Source organism: Zonotrichia albicollis, chromosome 3 (assembly GCF_047830755.1).
Source record: "Zonotrichia albicollis isolate bZonAlb1 chromosome 3, bZonAlb1.hap1, whole genome shotgun sequence".
Lineage (NCBI taxonomy): Eukaryota > Metazoa > Chordata > Aves > Passeriformes > Passerellidae > Zonotrichia > Zonotrichia albicollis.
Window position 1 is genome coordinate 14,883,996 of NC_133821.1, and position 22,334 is coordinate 14,906,329.

At 36.8% G+C, this 22,334-nt stretch overlaps 1 protein-coding gene across 14 annotated transcripts in view; it reads left to right on the plus strand.

The window, feature by feature from the left end:
* CDC42BPA (CDC42 binding protein kinase alpha) overlaps positions 1 to 22,334 on the plus strand; it is a 186,760-nt gene that overhangs the window by 105,022 nt on the left and 59,404 nt on the right. For 11 of the 14 annotated variants that reach the window (XM_014268134.3, XM_014268140.3, XM_074536796.1 and 8 more), the window contains exons 9-17: positions 88 to 336; positions 4,022 to 4,101; positions 5,096 to 5,262; positions 5,719 to 5,841; positions 10,116 to 10,249; positions 11,859 to 12,101; positions 12,353 to 12,463; positions 16,187 to 16,434; positions 21,262 to 21,367. In XM_014268134.3, coding sequence (XP_014123609.1) covers positions 88 to 336; positions 4,022 to 4,101; positions 5,096 to 5,262; positions 5,719 to 5,841; positions 10,116 to 10,249; positions 11,859 to 12,101; positions 12,353 to 12,463; positions 16,187 to 16,434; positions 21,262 to 21,367 — 1,461 coding nt within the window. The remainder of the gene's footprint in view (positions 1 to 87; positions 337 to 4,021; positions 4,102 to 5,095; positions 5,263 to 5,718; positions 5,842 to 10,115; positions 10,250 to 11,858; positions 12,102 to 12,352; positions 12,464 to 16,186; positions 16,435 to 21,261; positions 21,368 to 22,334) is intronic. The other 3 variants (XM_014268141.3, XM_014268144.3, XM_014268142.3) reach the window with 2 other exon arrangements.

Consider the following 22,334-nt stretch of genomic DNA (forward strand, 5'->3'; position numbering starts at 1 on the left):
TTTCTAGTTAATGATTTTCACTAAGAAAGTACCTTTTCCCAACTTTTTCTTGGTAATAAACTATTTTCTCTTATTTTAATCTTTAAGGAGAGGTTTCAGTTTCCTGCTCAAGTGACAGATGTCTCTGAAAGTGCAAAGGACCTCATCCGAAGGCTCATTTGTAGCAGAGAGCATCGACTTGGACAAAATGGAATAGAAGACTTTAAGAACCATCCATTTTTTGCTGGGATTGATTGGGACAACATTAGGAACTGTGAGGCACCTTACATCCCAGAAGTCAGCAGCCCTACTGATACATCAAACTTTGATGTGGATGATGATTGCTTAAAAAACTCTGTAAGTATACAAGTAACATTTTGATGAATCAGCCTTTGTGGTATACTTTGTAACAAAACGTATGGAAAAGGCAGTTTATTTCACTGTGTTCTGCATAAAAAACAGTTAGATGCTGCTTTGAAGAGCTGAGAGAGGAATACTCCCATAGTTTGTAGGCTGGTCCTAAAGTCATACATGTGTAAGGATAAGGTTTGTGTTCACAAATTCATTGTAGCTTTACATGTCTGTAGCTAACATACATCTATTGCAGTAACAAGTTTAGTGTCCATGTCTTATAATGAATAATACATTTACATACAGATAGTCTGCAAGACTACTTCTAGCTGAGCATTGCTAAGACTTAGTATAAGTTTGCACATTGCATTTTACTGTGTTTTATTACTCTAATCTAATTGCTCATGTTGGTGTTTGATTCCCCTCAGTTCATTTCCACAAGCTTTTTCCAGTATTTTCTCCAACTTGAGTTTTGAGAAATGTAGGAGAAATATTACAGCTGTTTTTTAAGGAACGAGAAAATAGTTTTACCTTTCCTTAAAATGCTCTGCAGCTATTGATTTTATCAGACTTTTGTTTCTATGCTTTTGAAAAGGAGCTTTGATAGATGGTAGATGCCTTAGCATTGGAGGAATGCCTTGTGTTCTCTCTTTGGAAATACCTTTGGGTGTGTTTGTCTGTTGAAAGATGCAGAGACCTGCTGTTTACATGTCAGATAAAGCATTTTCACCACTTTTGTTTTCTGAACTGCATGTACATCTCAGTTTCACTCAGTTTTCTGGGCATGCAGATAAGTGGCAATGTGAATTGTTGTAGACAAGATGATCATTATTTGCATTCCCTTTTCTCCAGCTGCACATTAAAACATGGAAACCACTTTGACTAAAACACTTTGTGGGGGTCAGTCTCTTCTCCCAAGTAATAAGCCACCGGGCAAGAGGAAATGGCCTCAAGTTGATCCAGGGGAGGTTTAGTTTGGATATTGGGAAAGGTTTCGTAACCAAAAGGGTTGCCCAGGAAAGTGGTGGAGTCAATTGACTCACTGGAGGTTTTTAGACGTGGTCCTTAGGAAAGTCATTTAGTGATGGACCTGACCCTTAATGGCTGGATTCAGTGATCTTGAAGGACTTTTCCAATTTAAGTGATTCTGTCATCTCTGGTTAAATCTCAGTCCCCTTTTCCTTATAGGCAAATTAAGCAAATCAGTGTAGCTGCATAGGATGACTTGCACTTTTTTCATTTTGTTTCCTCACTTCTATCTGATATGTCCTCCTCCCTTCACAACAGAAGTATTTTTATCTTAAAAGTTGTTTATACAGTCTTCAGATACCAGTTTGCACATTATTTTGTCTAGCAACAGCTGGGAGGATGGAGTAGCTGGAGTGGATGCTGTATTGTAGCAGGTCTTTGTGTAGCTGAGATACTTTTTAGAGGTTGTTCACACATTTTAGTGTTGTCTATTCCACCACTCTTCCTTTTTAGAGCCCATTCTCCCACCTGAGGTTTTCAAACTATGCCTGAATAGTGTGAATGCTTTTCCATTGTGAAGGAACAGGGACCTGCAGATGAAGAAAGAATGATCCTCTGCTGAGTTACTGGACTCTCAGCTGAGAAAAATGAGACAATTCTTACTTTGCTTTAGACATTTGGGAGTGAAAAGCAATGCCCCTGAACTGTTAGAGAGGAATGCCAGTTTCTAGAGCTTTTTCTTTTTCAGCTTCCTAATTTGAAACATTTGAAGGTTTTGTTCTGTTTTAATATAAGGATGTTATTTTCTTGCCATTTCTTTTAACACCTAGTATCTCAGATCTGCTGAAAAAGCCTAGCCTAAAGGCATTGCACGACTGAGAATATTTTACATTTTTGCTTTGACCAGAGGACATTGTATTTCATATTGCTTTGCCTCAAATTCCTTATATATAACTTGGACGTATTTTCTCCTCCATATTTCATACATATCTTTTGAGGAAGTTCCACATACTCACACTGCTATTATAGGAGTCAGCAACACAGATAAGCCCATGAGACTTTTTTTTTTTTTTCCCAAAAATTCTTGGCAAGATTTGAATTGCATAGAGCAAATGAGGAAAACCCAATGCTGAAGATAAAAGACAGTGTTGAAAAGCCACGATTGTTATTCTTCCTGAACTTTGAATGAGACCATAGTCCCATGGAAAAATTATATACATAATAATGGCATTTAAAAAGTATGTTGAATGTACACACAAGCATAAAGGGCAAAACTGTGCTATTCAGGCAGCCTAAGCTGGGCTGGGTTTTAGCTTTTCACTGTTTGGTTTGGTAGCCTTGTTGAGGGATTCAGTCATAATTTTCTCAGCATGGTTGTACTGCTAAATTCACACAAGCAGCAGGAGATATGTTTCTTGACCTCTGCAAAACAAATTCTTTCACAGAATCTTACCTTATGATCAATAGAAACAATTTTTTAGGTATTTAGTAACCTCTCAGTGTGGTACCTGAGAATTGTCATGTGGGCTGTTAAAATTGTGCAATTAGGTATTTGATATTTTTAAAAGTTATTTGTGAATACAGTTTTGAAATTTGAATCTATGAAAGGTGAAAACAAAATGTAAAGGAGAAATAGAATTTTACTTTTTCTCACCATAGTAATCTGTAATAATTGTTATTTTTATTATGATTTAGTGGAAAGTTAAGGCTTTGTAATTTGATCTTGTCCTTAGTTTCCAAAATGCTCAACTTCATGAATTTGCACAATCTAGCCATATCATTAGTGTTGTTTGGGAACTCTTTTATAACATGAAGGTTTTTGTCAGCTAAGAGGACAAGGTTGTGATGTAACATAGCTGACATCACCACTGGAAAGGTAATTTCAGATTTCTTTTGAATGCAGTCTTACTTCTTGTCCTTCCCTGCAGAGTTTTATATGAAAGAAATGTACAACTGGTTCCTTTCATTCATTTTTGTTTGGTTTAGAAAGAAATTAAGAAAGGTATATGTAACATATATTTTCTGACAATTTGGAATCTTTTATCACTTCCAGGGCAATAATCATCTTCTTGAGGATTTTCTTTTGGTGACTGTTATGGCCATCTCTAGTAGAGCAACATAAACCTTGCCTCTTGGGCTTAAATAGGAAGCTTTTAACAGAAAATTAGGAATATTAGAACTTCAAATAGTCCAAATAAAATAACAACAGGGTTATTTTACCTGAATAGCAACTCAAAGAGTTGTCTTTGTTTGTAGTTCTTTGTCTGGCAAGAAAGAGGAGCAAAGAATGAAGAAATGGTGAAATTACTAACGGGATTAGAACACTCTCTGGTATTATTTCTTTCTAATAAATGCCTGTTGATTGTTCTTTCCAAATAGAGGTGGCCCACTCAGAAGTGGGCTGGTAGTTCTACAGGCAGGAAGCCCTGTTGACTCAATAGCAGAGAATAAAAGGTGTTGCACTTTGTGCTAAGAGCTTCTTGGAAAAATAGCCTATTTAATTAGAAAGACATTTTTATGTCAGCATGCTCTGGTTTTGTATATGTTAAATGCTATTGTAAATAGAATTAGTTGATGTTGTTTTGTATTTGGGCTGTAGATAAGGATGACAGTGAGTATAGTTCACATGATATTAACACTTCTCATATGGTTAAACTGAAAAATCTGTTTCTTTTAAGTCCAGTAGGAAACTGCTTACTCAACTGTCCTGTTATTTTTCTAGGAAACAATGCCTCCACCATCCCACACTGCATTTTCTGGCCATCATTTACCATTTGTGGGTTTCACATATACAAGTAGCTGGTAAGTGAAGAGTTCAAAAATTGTCTGTAGGCTAGTTACACAGTATTCTGACTTTCTGTCTTTGAATCATATTGAGCAGATATCAAAGAATGTGGTTTATTGAGAAAAGTACCATAATCTAAAATGCTGTCAGTTCAAGAGAGTGAGCTCTCTGCAAGTGAAATTTACATATATGTACAGGTCAGCACCTTTGCTCTTGGGAGTTTTGAGAGAAACGTTGTTATTAGAGAATATGTAAAATTAACTGCCCATTACAAAGTTAAGACTGGATGTGTGAACCCGAATAGAACTTAGTTTGTTAGACATTAAAACCGCTTTTATTTCTAGCCCTTTGACACTTCTGTAAGTCTGAATAGAAATTTTGTAAAAATTACTTTGATATCTGCTATTATTGTAGAATTTATTTCACTCATTTCCATTGCTAAACTAAACAGTGAAGTCCCTTGTATGCCTCTTGTTTATGGAAATAAAGAAAGTGTTTACAACCATTGAAAAGACAGGCCAGTTTCTGCTGGGAAAGTGACTATGTCCTAGAATGTCCTAGACTTCAAAAGCATTATTTGCATAAGTAGTAGCATGTGTACATGAGTAGCCACAGCATTTCTGACATGTCCATGCCCTAGTTTAGTTTCATACCATTTTTAGTGATTGTTGTCTTTAAAGCATTTATGATACTTGATTAACTATTCTCAAATGAGCTACTATTGTGATTGTACTGTCTAAGCTTTTTGCTATTTGCTATCTGACTAACATAGAGTGTCCATAATGATTTATAATCAGGAGTTCATCCAATTCTGTGTAACAAAAAATGCATTGAGGAGATCAGGCATGCTAGGTAAAAATTAATTCAATTTCCAATGAGCTCATACAAACAAAGTATTATAACAAGATGTTATAATAAATGGCATAGTAATTAACAACTTAAACAGGCTGTTTATTGGTTGATGTTTTCATAGCAGTTGTAAAATCCAATACTATTTTTTTTTCCCCCCAGTGTTCTTTCAGACCGCAGCTGTCTAAGACTGACAGCTGGACCACCCTCCATGGATCTTGATGCCAGCATTCAGAGAACTTTGGAGGACAGTTTAGCAACAGAAGCTTATGAGAGGAGAATAAGACGTCTAGAACAGGAAAAGCTTGAACTTAGCAGAAAACTGCAAGGTATAGTCATTAAAAAAACATAACTCCATACTTTTTAAACTTAGATTAACCTGCAGGTTTGTAAGGCACTGTTTATACTGTGGGGAAAAAAAATTAAATATACCTCCTGGAGTGCTTTCTAGCAGAAAATAATTCTTTCTATTATTTTGGTTGACAAATTAAATTTCTGTTACACTTTATGCCTCAAATACACCATGTATGCAACTTCTTGATCTAACTTTGTTCTCACTGTACCTTGGTCACTATGGCATAAACATTTTGTTCTTAAAACTTTTAAGAACTTAGTTGATCTAGCTGACAATTACTGAAAAATTGGCACATAATAATTGGAAACTGCAAATTGTAGAATGCCCAGTGCAAGATCTTTTGGCATGTCTTAATTTATCAGTAGTATCTCTTTGATCTCCTCAGATGTCAGGCATGTTATTCATCCCTCTCTCTTCTATCCTTTTCTAGAGTCCACCCAGACAGTGCAGGCTCTGCAGTATTCAACAGTGGATGGCCCAATAACAGCAAGCAAAGATTTAGAAATTAAAAGTTTGAAAGAAGAAATTGAAAAGTTGAAGAAACAGGTAACAGGTATGTTATAAATAGTAATGTAAAAGCTGTAACAAGAAACTGTATTTTGTCAAGTTGTTTTTCCTCTCCAATCATAATGCTAGTTTTCCTTGGCTTTATAAAAGTTTTCCAGTCTATTTTTACTTCTCATTTTACCCCTCACTCTTCCACTGTACCTCAGGATTTTCTCCAAATTCAGTTTGAGTTTTCCAAGTAGCAAGGAGTAGTGCATGAGAGAGGATACAGTGAGCCATGAGGCTGCAGTGCTAGCAGCAAAACTGCTCAAAGAAAACTGCCACCAAAATTAGTCCTGCCTACAGCTGCATGGCCCCTTCTCAATCTGTGCATTCCCTGCACTCTCTCATGACTTTAATTGACTTGATTAAACAAGGAAAATGCTGTTAGATAGAGAGAATTTAATCAACTTGTGATCAGATAAATCAGCACAAGGTGGGCAGTAGAAGCATGTGGGGAAAGGGAGATGAGAGGGAGAAAAGCCACCTTTCAGCTCTGCTGTCAATGAACTGTCATTCCTTTCAAAACTGAACATTTGTTTTCTTTGCTTCTGAGAGTTCTTGAAGATTTTACCAAAACTAAAGTTATGGCTGTCAAGTACCTCAAGTTCGAAAAGTGGTTTTGAAATCTGTGCAGCTAAAGAGATTATTTTTTAAATTAATGTTATGATGCCTTTCATCAGGACATTCATACTAGTCAAAAAGCAAAAATCTACTTAGCCCAGTATGTGTGTTCTACAGAGGCAACTGGAGATGTTTAGGGAAAGATCCATCTTTTTCCAGCCTTACTCTTTCAGATTCTGGGCAATTCATATTTTAAGAACTTTGAGAGGGAGGGCTTACAATGCACCACTATATTGAATCTAGCTGTGAGTGAACCAATTTGCTGTCTGTTTAGCTAATATATTTTTAGCCTGCTTTAAAGGCTAGTATTCAGTATTCTTGATTTGATACTCTGATTTAAGTTGAAGGGAGTTTTCCCTCATAGTGATTCATAGCATAGGATTCCTTCTATACATCTCCATAATGCTGTCTTGAAAATATCTTGAGGTGTCTTTAAAATAGGATCTTGAGAACAGAGACATCTCAAAGAAAAGGAAGAAAGGAAGCACAGCAAGATTTTTTTTATTTGGGAAAAATAACAAGAGACTGTTAGGTATCAGGTGTAGAACCAGAGAAACAGAGAGAAGAACCCAATTAATCTTGTAGGAAAATGTCTGTCGTTTGTGTGAAAAATCAGTCACAAGTAGTGGTAGATACATCTCTATTATATGTCCATATCTTGCCTGAGACAAGAGAAAAACAAACAGCCAGAAATGTTGGAGGAGACTACAAAAAACACTTGTTCTGGTTTGTATTTGTGACAAGACTCCATTCAGTTCCTCCAAGTGTTGGGAATGCCAGCAGCGACACCCACAGAAAGAGTAACTTGAACTCAGCTTGCAGACACTTGTGTGGATGTGTTTGGACTCTGCAGCTGCCTTGTGGGGCAGGAGGAGCTGTGTGTGAGCTGCAGAGAGCAGCACACAGATCACAGCCTGTCAAAATTGTGTACTCTGGAAAAAGCCTGTTACAGATACAGAGCTGGACAGCTGCTCTGGTGTGATGCAGCACTTTTGTATTGTACCATGGGCATTATTTTTGGAGAGGAGCATGGTTTAGCCAGCTCAGGGAGGATCACTCTGGTTTGAGTGATGCCATGTTGGCACTATATCAGGACAAAGGCTTTTGTGAAATTTTGCTCCAGCCCAATGTCCCTCCTCGTGCTGCTGTAATGAGGATAAAGACAATGTGATCAGAAATCCCTTCTCTGCAACAATCTTTAGGTCAGGTTTTGAAAACTGACTTTTCAGTTTTCTTCTTCTAAACAGGAAAGCAACGTTTACAAGAACAGTTTTTGAATGAGACCAGTCATTCACAGAAAAACATCAAAATCAGCTTTAAAGTGTATTTTATTCTTTATTATTGATCTGCAACTTAGTTCACTGCTGAAAGTATCACTCACTTCCTTTGGTATTGAAAAAAAAAAAAGTAAAGGTGTGGAAACATTCCCCAACACATCTGCTGTCCCTTTTGAAAGTGAAAATAAGTCAAAGTCTGGTGAAGTTGGTCAATACGAGAAGTTTTTTCCTAAAGTAATTTTCTGCTTCACACCACATACATATTTGTGTATTTATTCCTAGACAGAATGTGTACTTTTGGCGTTTGGTTTGGAAGTGAATAATAGGATCAAATGAGGAAGATGTAGAGCTGCCTAGGCCATCAACTTTGCTAGTATATACTTGAATGTTTTGTCTGATCCAGCCATTTGTTAGAAAAGATTCATTTGTGCCTTAAGCTGCAACTAATACAAGCAAATTTGATCAAATAGCATTTTCTATTTTACTTGATTTTTATGGAGGTTTTGAGATAGATTTTAGAACTATATTAATGACAGAATACAGAAACAGACCAATGATGGCCATGTCTGAATGCTTTCAAATATAAGGGAGCTAGTTCCAGGTTTTCTGGATAGCCTTTAAAAGATCTGATGAACTTTAAGAAGGTTCAGTTCAGGTGCAGAGATGACCCTTTTATGCTTTGGGCTCATCTCTTGAGTTACTAAATGTAATGTAATAATATATTACTGTGAGTGTTTGGATATATTATCTAAAATGTTAGTTACAGCTAGGGTGATTAAATGGAAAATTGCCATTTACAACCCATATGTCACACCTAGCTTTTTGTTACATTCTTTAACCTGTTTTACTGCCTTTTCTGAAGCTGTAAGAGTAAACACCTGCTTAAAAAGGTAATAAAGAACGAACTCAAAATTGTGTCAAATTCAGGAGTGTCACCAGGAGGGCTTAGAAAAATACATTTTTCTTGTCTATCTGGTTTTCCAGGAAATGACAAGCTAGCATATGCTTTCAATTTTTGAGGTCAAAGTTATAATTTTTGTTCGCTAAGTTACATAGGAGAAAACTTTGAGGAATCTTTAATATTGCCAAATATGTAAAGGGCAGCAATGCAAGAGGAAAACAGAGCTGTGGAACAAAGTAGTTCATGCACAGAAGAGAGATTTGTCTTGGCTCAGAAGAGCCATATATAAACTTTCTTTTCACTGGTGACTTCAGAGTAGACTACATAAGGAAGGCAGTTAATAATTTCTGGCTTTGAGCTGCATCTCTTATTTAAGTGCATTCTTTTAAATTTTTAAACAAGAGTGAGTGAATTAAAACAATAGTGAATATTTTTCTGGGTATAAGCTAATGGTATTCATTTGCTTATAAAATTCTTGTGTTTCAGAAATTAACCCTCTTAAAAATGTATGTGTTTTTATATTTGATTTCTCCAAGAGCCAGTCTCTTAGGGTTACATTTATGAAAATGTAGTTAAAGCCTGTTATTAAGAATATAGATGGGTTCCTGTTCTTTGGGTAAATACAAGTGGTCTGAAGACCTGCCCACAACTGAAATAAAAGAAAACATATCCAGTGATTTCACAGAACTTGGAATTAACTTACCTTCCTATATATCTTGCTTTAAAGTCTTGTTTTTTAAGTAAAGACTATGAGGCAAAAAAACCCCACTCACTAGTTAGAAAGTATCAGTTGCCATATTTTATGAGTTTCGGGTTTTCTTGTAGAATTTGAGGGTATTTATATGACATTATTTAATTGTGCCATAGAACTACACTGTGGCTGTGTAACTGACTGTTGGTAAGAAACTGGCTGCAATAGTTCTCCCTTATTTATAGTAGTAATAAAGCAGATCACATAAAAACAAGTGGTTTTCACACTAGAAATAAGTAAAATCAGCTGAAGTTAATTTCAAGGGCACTGACAGGAAAACACTTGCCAGCTCTTGAGTGACCCATTATTTTTACTGTTTCTTTTGGGGGAAACTGGGAGGAGGAGGGAGACTGTTTATAATTACTATGTAATAAAAGATGTATTATATATTACATCACAGCACATAAAAGTCAAATGTATAAGTTGTGTTAAAGCATACATTACGGAATTATGTATTAGAGCTGGTCATTATAATGTGAGAAAACAAGTTGTTATCATTTTTGTGTTACATTCCAGCAAGCTGGGACCTTTTCATTCTGTTCCCTTAAAAGCAGATAATGGCAGCTGAAACAACCTGCTCCCTTTTCTAAACCAGATAAAAATTGCCTTATTTTGTGATTAAAAGGAAACCAGAAAAAATACTGAAGGGGCTTCAAGCAGCTAGGCTATGCTATTGTAGAATTCTGGTTTTTCCCTTAGAATATTTAGAGTTCTGCTGCTTTTTCTAGAATCTGGTCAGCTGGAGCAGCAGCTCGAGGAGGCCAGCAGTGCAAGGAGGGAATTGGATGATGCCTCCAGACAAATAAAGGCTTTTGAGAAGCAAGTCAGGACGCTGAAGCAAGAGAGAGAAGATCTTAATAAGGTAAAATCATTTTGTCAGCAACTGTTCTAAACCCTCAAGACTGTTTTATTTTTGTTCATTTTGCTTGTAATAACTTTCAAGTGTATAACTAATGAGCAGATAACAAGTGTGTAGCATGACCTACTTAGCTTTCTGCCTTTTTTTTGTTGAAGAAAAGGACATTATTTAACACATTGTCTGTATGACTGCTGGGTGCTCCCTAAGTGATTGCTTCCAGATAGTGAACGACTCCATAATCCAAATTGCATGGTGGCTGCAAAAAAGGTTTTAGAGCTTCACATTTAGTGATAATAATAGGGGTTAGAAGACAGAGTAGAGAAGAACTATTCCAGACAATTTAATCTGAAATATGGGTGAGACTTTAACAGTGAAGAATATGGTGTTAAGACTGTGTCACAGAAGTATTTCCAGAGGGAGATGTGAGGAATTGCCCAAGTATGAAAATTGAAAAGTAATTTGAAATAACTGCAGCTAACGAATACTGGATTTTATTTCTTCTTCTCTATCTCCCTGATCCCTCATTTTCTTATTTATAACATACTGTCTTTCATGGCTCTTTTTTGTATTTCTTATTAGATCAACCTGTAATCAGGTGTGAAATACATAAAACCTGTTTTTCATTGTAATTATATTGCCTCATTATTTTAGAGTCTACACTAAAGCTGATGTGCCAGCTGTGTTTAACACTGTTTCTTCTGACCCTTAAGGCTCTTAAAATTTAAAAAGCTGCCAATTTGTCCCAGAAAGACCATCTCTCTTCTAAATCAGCTCTTAGTGATTAGGACCTCTTTTTAAGAACCTTAGAAACATGTTTAGATTTACATGGATGTCAGCAGTGCCAAATACTAATTCTTCCAGTTGGTGGTTTTTTTATCCTGAAATTTGCTTTTCCTTGCTTCTTTTTTCTGCTGTGGTTTGACTGAACATTATGGAACTGTTTAAAGTGTTGTGGTCCCTCACTGGTAGTGTGGTGGCACAAATCTAGGGCACAGCAAGCTTTGTGAAGGTGTTGTGGTGTGGAGTTATCACTGCACTAACAGTGTATGCTGATTCTTTGAAAAGGATAGTTATCATATACTGCTTTTATTCACTGCAGTATTTTATTGCCTGAAACTTTCTCTGATATTTGATACTAAGGTACAGTGTATGGAAATAATATTTGCCATTGCAGGCCAGTTTTCTGAAGATTCTTGAGTAAAGATTTTCATAGAGCAGAGTTTTCCATTCAATTTTCACCGTTTAGCACTTGAGATTCTTTTAATTTATTTAAATAATTATTAAAAACCAATGCTAATGATATTTTTGTTAAGAAAGCAAGGTGTTTTTCTATTGTAATGCAAGTGCTTGAACACCATTGTGTTTACCTGTAATAATGGAGTAGATTCTCACTTGGTTTACATTTATGGAGTTTTACTCACTCTACTAGTGTAAAACATGCCTCTTTCCTTATTTATAGAAGCATGCAATCTGTATTGTAGATGCATTCATGAAATCAAAAAGAATATGTAGTTTCTATTCACTCTGGAAAAGGTGTTAGATACTCATCCAAAGACAAAATTGGCCTTGTAGCTTTCTAGGTTTATTACTTAATTCTTTTTTTAAACTGTAGGAACTGGCAGAGTCTAGTGACAGATTAAAATCCCAAGCCAAAGAGCTGAAAGATGCACACAGCCAGCGGAAATTGGCAATGCAGGAGTTCTCAGAGATGAACGAGCGGCTGACAGACTTGCACTCTCAAAAACAAAAGCTTGCCCGCCAGCTCCGAGATAAGGAGGAAGAAATGGAAGTGGTGATGCAAAAAGTAGAAAGTTTAAGGCAAGAGTTACGCAGAACAGAGAGACTTAAAAAAGAAGTAAGTGGTGAGAAGACTGTTTAGACTCTATGAAATAAGTTATATGTAAGGTTTTCTGAGTTTTTTTTTTTTTAATTTGTAAATCTTTAACCTTTCGTCTGTGGTTTCAAACAGTACCAATTTTATTTTCTAAGACTTTGAAGTGTTCAGTTTGGTGCTGAAGATTTCTCTCTTATATTGAAAACCGTCAATAGATTTTGAAAAAAAACCCTGCAGAATCCTATCTATTAAAAACGTATGTACTTTTGTAGCTGGAAGTCCAAGCTGAAGCTGCAGCTGCTGAGGCATCCAAAGACAGGAAATTGCGAGAGAGGAGTGAACAGTACTCTAAACAGTTGGAAAGTGAAGTAGAAGGGCTAAAGGTTAGTCTGTTTTGATATTAACACCTGCACACTTACTAGTCAACTAGGACTTGGATCTGTTTGATTGCTTTCAGATGTAGGACAAAAGGGTTTTGTCAGTCTGTCACTTCACTTGGTGCTGAATGTTAACACAGGCATGCATTGCATTATTGCCCAGAAAAATTAACATTTGCCTGATGTGCTGTTTCTTAATAATCAACCTTGTCTTACCACATTGCTTCCATTAATGCTTTGCTTAACTTTACCTCTTAAAAGCTTTTTTATTTTAGCATAAGATGGTTGAATATTTGAAAATAAACCTGCAGTCTGGGCAGGTTTCTGTGGAGGTGTTCTGTCTGCTGTGTTGTTCCTCATGTTTCCTGCACAATGGATGTCAACTGATGTAACCATACAGGAACAGTTTTAACACATTCTGCCTCTCTGCCAGAGGATGAGGCATTTTTATCCAAGAGCAGCATTGAGGACTTTGTTTATATTGATGAGACTGCTCACATGTGCATGTGATTTTAAAAGAAGAGATTTAAAGCAGCCAGGAATATTAACTCTTATTTTATTCTGTGATTTAGCTTTTTATGCAGTGCTCTAGAGAATTTAGGCTTTCTCAAAAATTGAATAGAAAGTTTTTAATTGACTTATGTGGATTGCTGTTCATTCACAGCAACATCCTGTTCCAAATGTTTCATGCAGTTGGGTAATTCTAAACTTTTTGGGCAAAATGTGAGATTAGTCCTAATCTGGTTTTAATTTAAATGAGCAACCAAGTCTTTTTTCATTAGAAGTCTCTGGGACATTCATCAACATTAAGTTATGGCACAGAAAATTTGATGGTTTTAAGCAAACATTCTTCTATTTGGCTTTTCTCTGCTAAAAGAAAATAAGGAAATTCATTCAATATGAAGTTTGGATTAATGAAGTTTCTACTGCTGTGAATTCAGATTGTTATCTGAAAATTAACATGTGTTCCTTCTGCTTCCATGAATCTTCCCCATCAGCAAAGAGTTTGTGTGGTAGTTTAAGAGGCGAGAAGAATTTATGGGAGATCTGCTGAGAATAAATGATATGCTGATTTATAACAGCAGGGCAAGTTTGTCAGAAGAGGAAAAGGGAATTTTAGCTGTCTTGGTAATATTTTACAATTCAGTAAGCACAGTTTGGGTCACGAGTGGTTGTTGTGATACTGCCCTGTCCATTCAGTAAAAGCTCTGCATGGCTCCTTAGTTAAATTCAGGAAGCTCTCCTACGCAAAAGTATTTAAAGGAGAAAGGAAGGTTTCTCCAAATGAGGAGAATAGAAGAAACCATAAATGATGGAAGATTAAATGTAAGCAGGGTGTTGAAAGCTGAATAAAGAGAATTTAGGAAGCATTTAGCAGAGGATGCTCAGCGTGATTGTGGATTTCTGCTTTAAATCCAAAGCAGAAAACCTCAGGAAACTCATGGAGCCACTTGGGGATGGAAAAGGCAATCTCTGAGCTAATAGAGCTGTGGCATAAAATGCTCCACAAGTCCTCAGTGGTTCAGACTTCAGTGCTGAAGGAGGGGAGATTGCCACCCAGTGTGTTCTTTGCAGCAGGCTGGGCAGATGGGCTGGATTGTCTGGGATGGTTGCAGGGAGCAGGAGAGCTGGCCGGTGAGTCAGATGTGAAGTTAAATGAGAAGAGAGCTGCTGGCCAAGATGTGAACACTGTGACTCTCATTGAGATCATCTGGGGAGGTGCAGAGGGCTGGGTGCAGCTTCCTCAGGAAAGGAGCAGAGGCTGAGGTAAAGGATCATGTCAGAGTTCATGTGAAGAAGGCAGCGTGCCTGCTCTCTGTCCTTCTGTGCAGCACTGACCTGCTGGGGTTCTGCAAACTTGTCAGTCGAGTGTGTGGGCACAGGGGATCCTGTGGATGTCATGGATTAGGTTTTCAGTAAAATCAGACTCAGTGCTAGTCAGCAGTGTGCCCTCTTAGCTGAGAGGAGTGCATTAAACAGCAGCTGTCAATGTGCCAGGAGGTGCATTCTGTCTCACTTGCACCATTTGTCCATTTGAAATAGGCATGTATGAAAGCCTCTATTTGGAATATGTGCTTACATCAATTAAAAATGTATTCTCTGTTTACTGTATCTCTCTAGTTCTCCAAGCCATTGTCCAATACCATCAGGCTTTCTCTTCTGTTGCACCATCTCTCTTATGGCTGCAATAGTATCTTTTCATTGTGGTAAAAAAAAGTGCAATTCCACTAAAACATTTTATGTTCCTGCTAGAGGATGTTGCAAAGCATAAACTTTTTCTGTGATCCATTACCCTGTATGTGTCAACAATTTAGGATGTTGGGCAGTAACAAACAAATTTCACAGTGCCTGTGAATGAAAGAAAATTGTTATACTGCCTTTTTTTTTTTTTAATCTTTCTTTCTCCAAAGCATCTCCTGTTAGGATGGACTCTTCCTTCTCCATTTAATGTTCTGCATCCTAAGGGCAGGATTTTACTCTTAGATCAAACCAGATGGTTGTTTTGATGAGTTAGAGAAAAACAGTGCAGTAGCAGCACATCTCTGGCTCGTACATGCAGGGCGTTTTGCAGTTTTTTGCTGACACAAACAGCAAGGCCCAGCTTTCTCACAGAATTTATCATGGTACAAATTCAGCTCATCAGAATGTTCTACAATGGCATTTAGCTCTTAAAGCCTGCTCATACATCAGGAAAAGAAAATTACCCGAAGCCATGCCAAATTAGGAGTGACTGAGAGGTTTTTTTGCATCTCATGGTAAGAATGGAGATACAATTAACAAAATACCTTTAATCCACTGGAAGGTGTGACAAAGTCACCGTAAGGAAGTAGATTTTTCAGTCACCTGAACTTTTTCAAAGTGCTTTTATGAATTTCCTTTCCTTAGAACACATTTCATTACACATTTTAAAAACCAGAAGAAATTCCAAACCAAACTGTGCATATGTTGACATTAAAAAGTCATTTCCAGACTTGGATTTCAATGCATGTTGTGCCACTGTCTCATTTTGAACCTGATCTTGCTCCTCCTCTATGTTATGGCAGGACATTGAGTTTAGTGAGTGCAGCATTTGGTGCAAATGTGTGTGTATCCTGAAATAGTGTTTAAAGACTATTGAAATGCCAGAAGACCTCACTAAGAGAGCTGTGAAACTGCAAAAAGTGAAGTAATTGCTCTTATTGTTTAAAGCTTGTTTATTCTATTAATCCACTATGATAGAGATGGTCAGTTTAAGTGAAATAGGTCAGGTTTCCCTCCTGACTGATACAATCCATGTAGTATTTCTGTAGCTAGACTTTAGCTTTCAGTTAAGCCTCTGCTTGTCTTAGTATGGCTTTTCCAGAAATTTTGTCCTTGAGAATATATTATTGTCCTAGTTCTTATTCTGCTTTTCTGAAAGTCACTTCAACTTGTTGCTGTCAGCTGTGTGAGTGGAAGCATCAAAGTCTTTATTTCTGTGATCATTTTCTGACTGCATTTAAGGGGAGTCAGAACATGACCAGAGGCATTTAATGATCAAATTTTCAGTAACTTGAAAACTATTACTGCACTTCAATAACAAAATAATAGGTGTCATTCCAATTTATGCTCTTAACAAATTTTGAAATTGAGATCGATGTGTTTAACTCAAGGTTTTAATATTTCTAAACAAAAGCTTTAGAATATTGAGTTGTTATTGAGCATCATTTTCAGTATTCCTGACTGTTAATTTGGGGCTGTTTATTTTAGCAAAAACAGGTTGGTCGCTCACCTGGGGTAAGCAGTATAGAACACCAGCAAGAGATCACTAAATTAAAGGCAGAGCTGGAAAAGAAGAGTGTTTTCTATGAAGAGGAGCTATCTAAACGTGAAATGATGCATGCTAATGAAATAAAAAGTCTGAAGAAGGAACTGCGGGATGCAGAGAGCCAGCAGCTTGCCCTCAAGAAGGAGATCATGGTTTTGAAAGACAAGTTAGAGAAAACCAGAAGAGAAAAGTGAGTATTGTCTGAAATTTACCTTTTCTTAAACCTTTGAAATCTACTACTATTGTTCCAAACACACTGTCACTTCCTTAAGTGTAATGCAGATTGTTGCATTTTGGCTGAGCTGATACCAGGGTTAAAACCAGTCCCCTTTAAAAACCCAACAGAACAAAAAGCTCCACATCCTTGTACTGAAACAGTTGATTTTGCACCAGAACTGTTTTAGTGGCTGACCATTCCAAGGTATGTAACTTGAGTTACAGACTTGCAGCTCGGGGTAAGTTGACCCCTGAAGCTTATGTTGCACTTTAAAACGGTTTCTTTACGTTTTTCTTTTATTTGGTATTTTCATCTTTTGATGCAAAACTAATGTGTTAGAGATCAAGTATTGTTTACATTTCTGCCAGCACAGGAACAGTCACTTAATGTGAGCTGAGGCTAATCCATGCTGGGTTCCATCCAGTGTTAACATCAGTCAGCAGACTACTGTGGGCGTAAGCTGCTTTGTCTCTCCTGACATGGTAATTTGTCAGACCTGCTTTTTTCTCTCCCACATGGTGGAGCTTATAACTGGCCTTGAGATTGTTCCTTGAGGTATTCATCAATAAAAGCAAGTTTTTCTGTTGGATGGTGTAGTAGTGGGAATAAGTTATAAATTGAACATGCTCATGTTCATTCATAAAAAATTCAGAATGCTTCGTAGACACTAATATAGAGGAGTCTTTTTGCTGCTGTAGCAAGATGGCAGATGAGAGAAACCATGGAGAAGTCCTTGCTGAGAGGTTAGCCAAATTATAGCAAGACCTTTAAATATAAGTAGTAAATTAAATACAATTTTTTTCCAAAAAGTTTATGCAAATAGAGGTGGAAACACTGTATCTCTCGTAAATTCTGTTCAGCAGGAATCATAAATCGTACTGCCTAGAATGCAGTGCATGAGCTGTTTCTTCCTAGCATGCAGCTATTCAATAGGCTGGACCTACAAACAGCACAGGAGTTTGCTGCTTTGATCTGGGTGGAGAGGTGAAACCTGCCTCAGCAGCATGATTTCATTGTGACACCACTTAATGGTCGTGCTGACCAATGAGTTACAAATGCACAAACAGCTGTTCTGTCTTGTAACATAGAAAGGTGATGGCATGGCACTCTTTCAAGTCCAGCAGTGTCTCAGAAGGAGGAATATTAAATAAAGAATCATGAATACTGCTTTCTGCAGGTTGAACTGTTTGAAAGGATCATACCTGCAAGCAGTGACCAAATAAAAAACTCCTTCCGTGCCAATTTAAATGTTACACAGCTGCAGGCATTCTAACTAGATGTCCATTCTAGCTAGTTCATAAGCTCTCCTTCAGTCTGGTCTCTATAAATAAATAAAGATCTGGGTTCAAATCTACAGTGGGTGCTGTCATAACCATGTGTTTCTGTATGTGGTTCAAGTGTTTGTGTAAGAGAAGGATTTAAAGTGAGAGCAGAAATGTGTCACCTAAGCAGTATCCAACACTCATGGCAAGGGCTGCAGCTCCATGTTCAGTCAGGTGTCCAAACACATGATCAGTGCTTGGGGAAGGCCTGATCTTAACTTTGTTAAACAAATCTGCAAAATCTCATGCAAGCATTGAGACTCCACAGAAAGGCAGAAGTCCCCTGTTCAAGTTATGCTATGTTCTGATTTCTGCAGTTTAGAAGGGAAGCTTAAGCATTAGGAATGCAAGAATTGCTGCTGCTACTCAATATTTGGTAGTTTTCCTTAAAAGAACATAGGTTTTCTGTTTCTGCTTATCCATGTTGGTGTTAGCTTTTGTAGTCTGGCATGAAAAGCTTTTTGTGAGTCTTCCAGTAGAGAGGTGTTGAATGTAAGCACTGAAAAGGAAGCACCTGGAGGCTTTGTGCTGAAATAAGTGGAATTATTTCAACAATAGGCTTGGGGTGGGTGTGGAGTTGAAGTGTGCTTATACAGTTTGGCAAAAATATTTTAGTAGTCTAAAAATAGTATCAGTGCATATTAAAAAAGATCTTGGTAAGAGGATGTGGTTGTATTACTCAGTAAGATGAGTGAATTATGTAGGTTATTCTAAGCAAGGATCAGGAAGAGCTTTGACAAAATCTGTATGTCGATTTTTGTGTAACTTGCACGTTGGTGGTTTCTGTTTTGCATTTTTTAAATAGATATTTTCCTTTGTTTCCTTCAATTTTAAGCTTTCTAACTTTTGCTATTTCCAAAGCACAAGTCTTCAAGGGAGATTACCTTCCTGTCCAAAATGATTGCATTTTGCTGAACTCTCATAAACTGCATGCTATTAAAGTTAGAAGCAGAGGAGCACAGTATCAGGCCAGTGATCTGTGTAGCACTAAATTCCATTTCTTAGAATTGTCATTAGGAAATATTTCAGAAGAAGATGCAAGAAACTCTGTAAAATAAATCGCATTTAGAAACTTCTTTTAGGCCTGTCATTTCATGATGGATTTATAAAGCAGAGAACTTTATAGAACAGCATTTGCTGGTTTTAAATTGTGTGATATAAAGAAGCCTGGGGGCTGGTGTTTGTTTCAGGTCCATTTTTCTTGGTTTCAAAGCAGTAAGATAAAATATTTGGCCACTTTGTACAGATGCAATAAAGAGCTGGAGTGACAAAGTGATACCATAAAGCAGTGTTTCACATTGCTTGCATGTGGTTTGCTGCAGTTCTGCTGATAAAAAGAAAGCTGAGTTGTGTATATTTTCTTAACTTGAAGAGGAGACACACAGCTAAATGTTAGATGAGAGAGGAAGTTTGATGGGAGAGGAGGATGCCAGGCTTCAAAGCAAAAGCATTATTTTGATCTTGCTGCCTGCCTAAGGTACATTCATGGAGTTTGTCACACTTCTGTTGTTTTCTGAGTGGCTGTTTGGGTGTGATGGATTATACCCACATTCTCCTCTGTTTCAAATTTATCTTCATTTCTTACTGGGGTAATCACAATCACCAGCAGAATTAAGAATGTAAAATATAAAAACTACAAACATGTTGGGCTCTTTCACTAATCCATGGTGTCCTTAATCCACTGCCATTTATGGCTGCTCTGACCCCTAAAGCCTTAAAGGAATAAATTTAAGACAAATACTGAAAAAAATTCCTAAACAAACCCATGAAAGCTGCGTGAAAGAAATTCATTAAAAGTTAGTTTGGACTTCTGTCTGCAAAATTAGCTTTGAATCTATGCCTAGAAAACAGAAGCAGGAGCTGGTATTAATTCCTATGACAGCCAATGCTTTAATCTCTTCCTGCCTTTTCCCTTTACTGCTCATCATATGCATGGAATCTGTTGATATAGAAAAGGAGTGGTGGTGAATTTCAAACTTGGCATTTAAACAGTGAGATAGTATGTAACTTGACTAGGATGAAGTGTTATGTTTCAAAGGATGACTGGCAATGTAGAATTTCACCATAAGTCTGACATGTTGTACTAGATTTCAAAGAGAAGCACTAAATGAATTTCAAATTAAGAGTAGGAAATTCAAAGCAGCATTGCTCTTAACTGGATTCACTGTAACCACTGGTATTTCTCATCTTTGGAGAGTGTTCTCTCAATTAGGCAAAGCTGGAGTAGTTTTGCATCTCAGAAAAAGAAGTAAGAATGTAATTTATGTTTGCATTGTGTAAAATTCTGATCGGTATCTAGAAAAAAAAATTGTGGTGCTCAAGACAGGATTTCCCCTGGATTTTAATTTTACAGAGTTAACCTTTAATACTGGGCACTTTTTCAGGTCTTTTCAGACTGCACAGTGGTATTTGCTGAGTGGATATTTTCTGTCTCTGTGGTATTTATAGTATAATTCTACTGATGAACTTTGTGCCAGTGACATGAATAGTTGGTAAAAAGGTGGTACAAGATGCAAGGCTAGTGAATCTGAAAACAGTAGATGCAAGGTGGGAGTTACACATCTAAAACATTGCTGTGCACCACTTGAAGGAAATTCCATGGGTTTTGTGGCAAACAGAGGGCCTGCAGCTTTGTTTGTTTTCAGGTTCTCACATTCATTGTGCAAGATCAAAGTTGATATTTAGCAGAATCAGCCAGGGGTTCTCCTCTACTGGATGACATCCATGGGAGAAGGGAAGGTTTGGGGGAAACAGCTACTGTGAGACTTTCTTAGATAGAATGGTCCAAACTTGCTGTAAAATCTGGTGATATTAGCAATGTCAAAGTTATCCATTCAGTTTTTGCTCATAGTGAGTGGATGATACCTGAATTAACAGTCCACATATGACATCAGGGCTGTTCTAAATTGCCCAAAGACAAGCCCATATATGCTTTTCTCATCAGAGATCCAGCCCTGAGTGCTCTAATTAAGCTTCTGAATGCTCTGGTTCCATGTGTGGTCATTTTTGCCTGTCATTCTGTGTGAAACTTGGAATTATAGAAATGTGTGTTTTACAGTGATGTTCATGTGAGCTGAGAATGTGCCCTGAGCATTTGACAGTGTCGACACATACTTTGCATCTGAATGGAATAAAATTTCATTCCATTCAGAATAAATAATAAAAAACAATAAGTAATAAAAAATCTTCAGGATGCATCTGAAGAATAAAATTTGTGTAAGTGGGTTGATAAACATTGGCTTGGTGGAGCTCTGTTAATTTTGTACTGAGGGATTCTCTACAAATTCTAAAATTCAACAGGCTGGCTTGCAATCCTAAGGTCATGGTTTATTAAACTGCTTGATTTTAATAACCCTTGCTATTATCAATGTAGTATTTCCCTTCAACATGTGTGTGTATTGATCTCTTTGTGTTTAAATGAATAATGGGGTGAGTTAGAATAAAAAACTCTGTAATTCTGCTTCACTTTATTTCTTAGCCAAAGTGAAAGAGAGGAATTTGAAACAGAGTTCAAACAAAAGTATGAACGAGAAAAGATTCTGCTGACAGAGGAGAACAAAAAACTTACAAATGAACTCGATAAGGTAAGTGCTGATTAGTTGAGCCCTGAATTTACAACTATTTTATGTTCTGTACAAATTGGACAATATGGAGCTGCATTGGTTATTATTAAACTGAAAGCAGAAATTGATGTTACACAAAAATTTGGTGATAATATTAGATTTGAATGGAGTATCCACATGCATCTGAACTTGAGAAGACATGCACATGTATATATGCATATACGAGTATTTATGTGTGGGAATGGAATTAGATGGGCTTATATTTTGGTAAGACTAATTCCAGACAGCACTGTAAGCCAACAATAAAGGATTATTTCATTGTATGACCCAAATTTAAAAATACATAGTTAATGATGTGATTACTTAGACTACATTTGCATGTCAATCGTTTTAAATACCAGGGCCCCTCCTACCCTTTGAGATGAAGTGTTACTTTTAGAGACTAAAAAAATACAAATGATAGGGCATATTATCACACAAATGAAGTGTCTTAAGCAAGAAATAATTATGATTTGTGCATTTGGATTGTCTCTTTATTGTTCATTTTGACAGGTTATTCAAGTTCATTATGCATTATCCAAATCTTGCTAAACTTGTCTATTCCTTTTGTAATTCAATAGGTTTTCTAAAAATATGATGAAAGTACAATGTTCTTCAAAGTAAGCATGTTTGCATGTCTGTGCTCAAATTAGTGTATTTTCATACCAGTATAAAATATATATGCCTATAGGTAGGCTTAGTCCAGTAAAACTGAGAAAAAGCCTCTTCACTCTTCCCCCATTACCTTTGTATTTTTCTTGTCAAATGACACATAATAAGGGGGAATATTTAAATTATAAGCCCATTTAAATGATAAATAGGGTGTGGAGTTATTCATATTTGAAGTAAAAAGCAAAATAGATTTTAAATTGGCCATTTTTTTATCGTTTTGAATTGTTAATATATTTCAGTACTAAAAGAAGCTCTCACCTGAGATTTCATTCTGCTA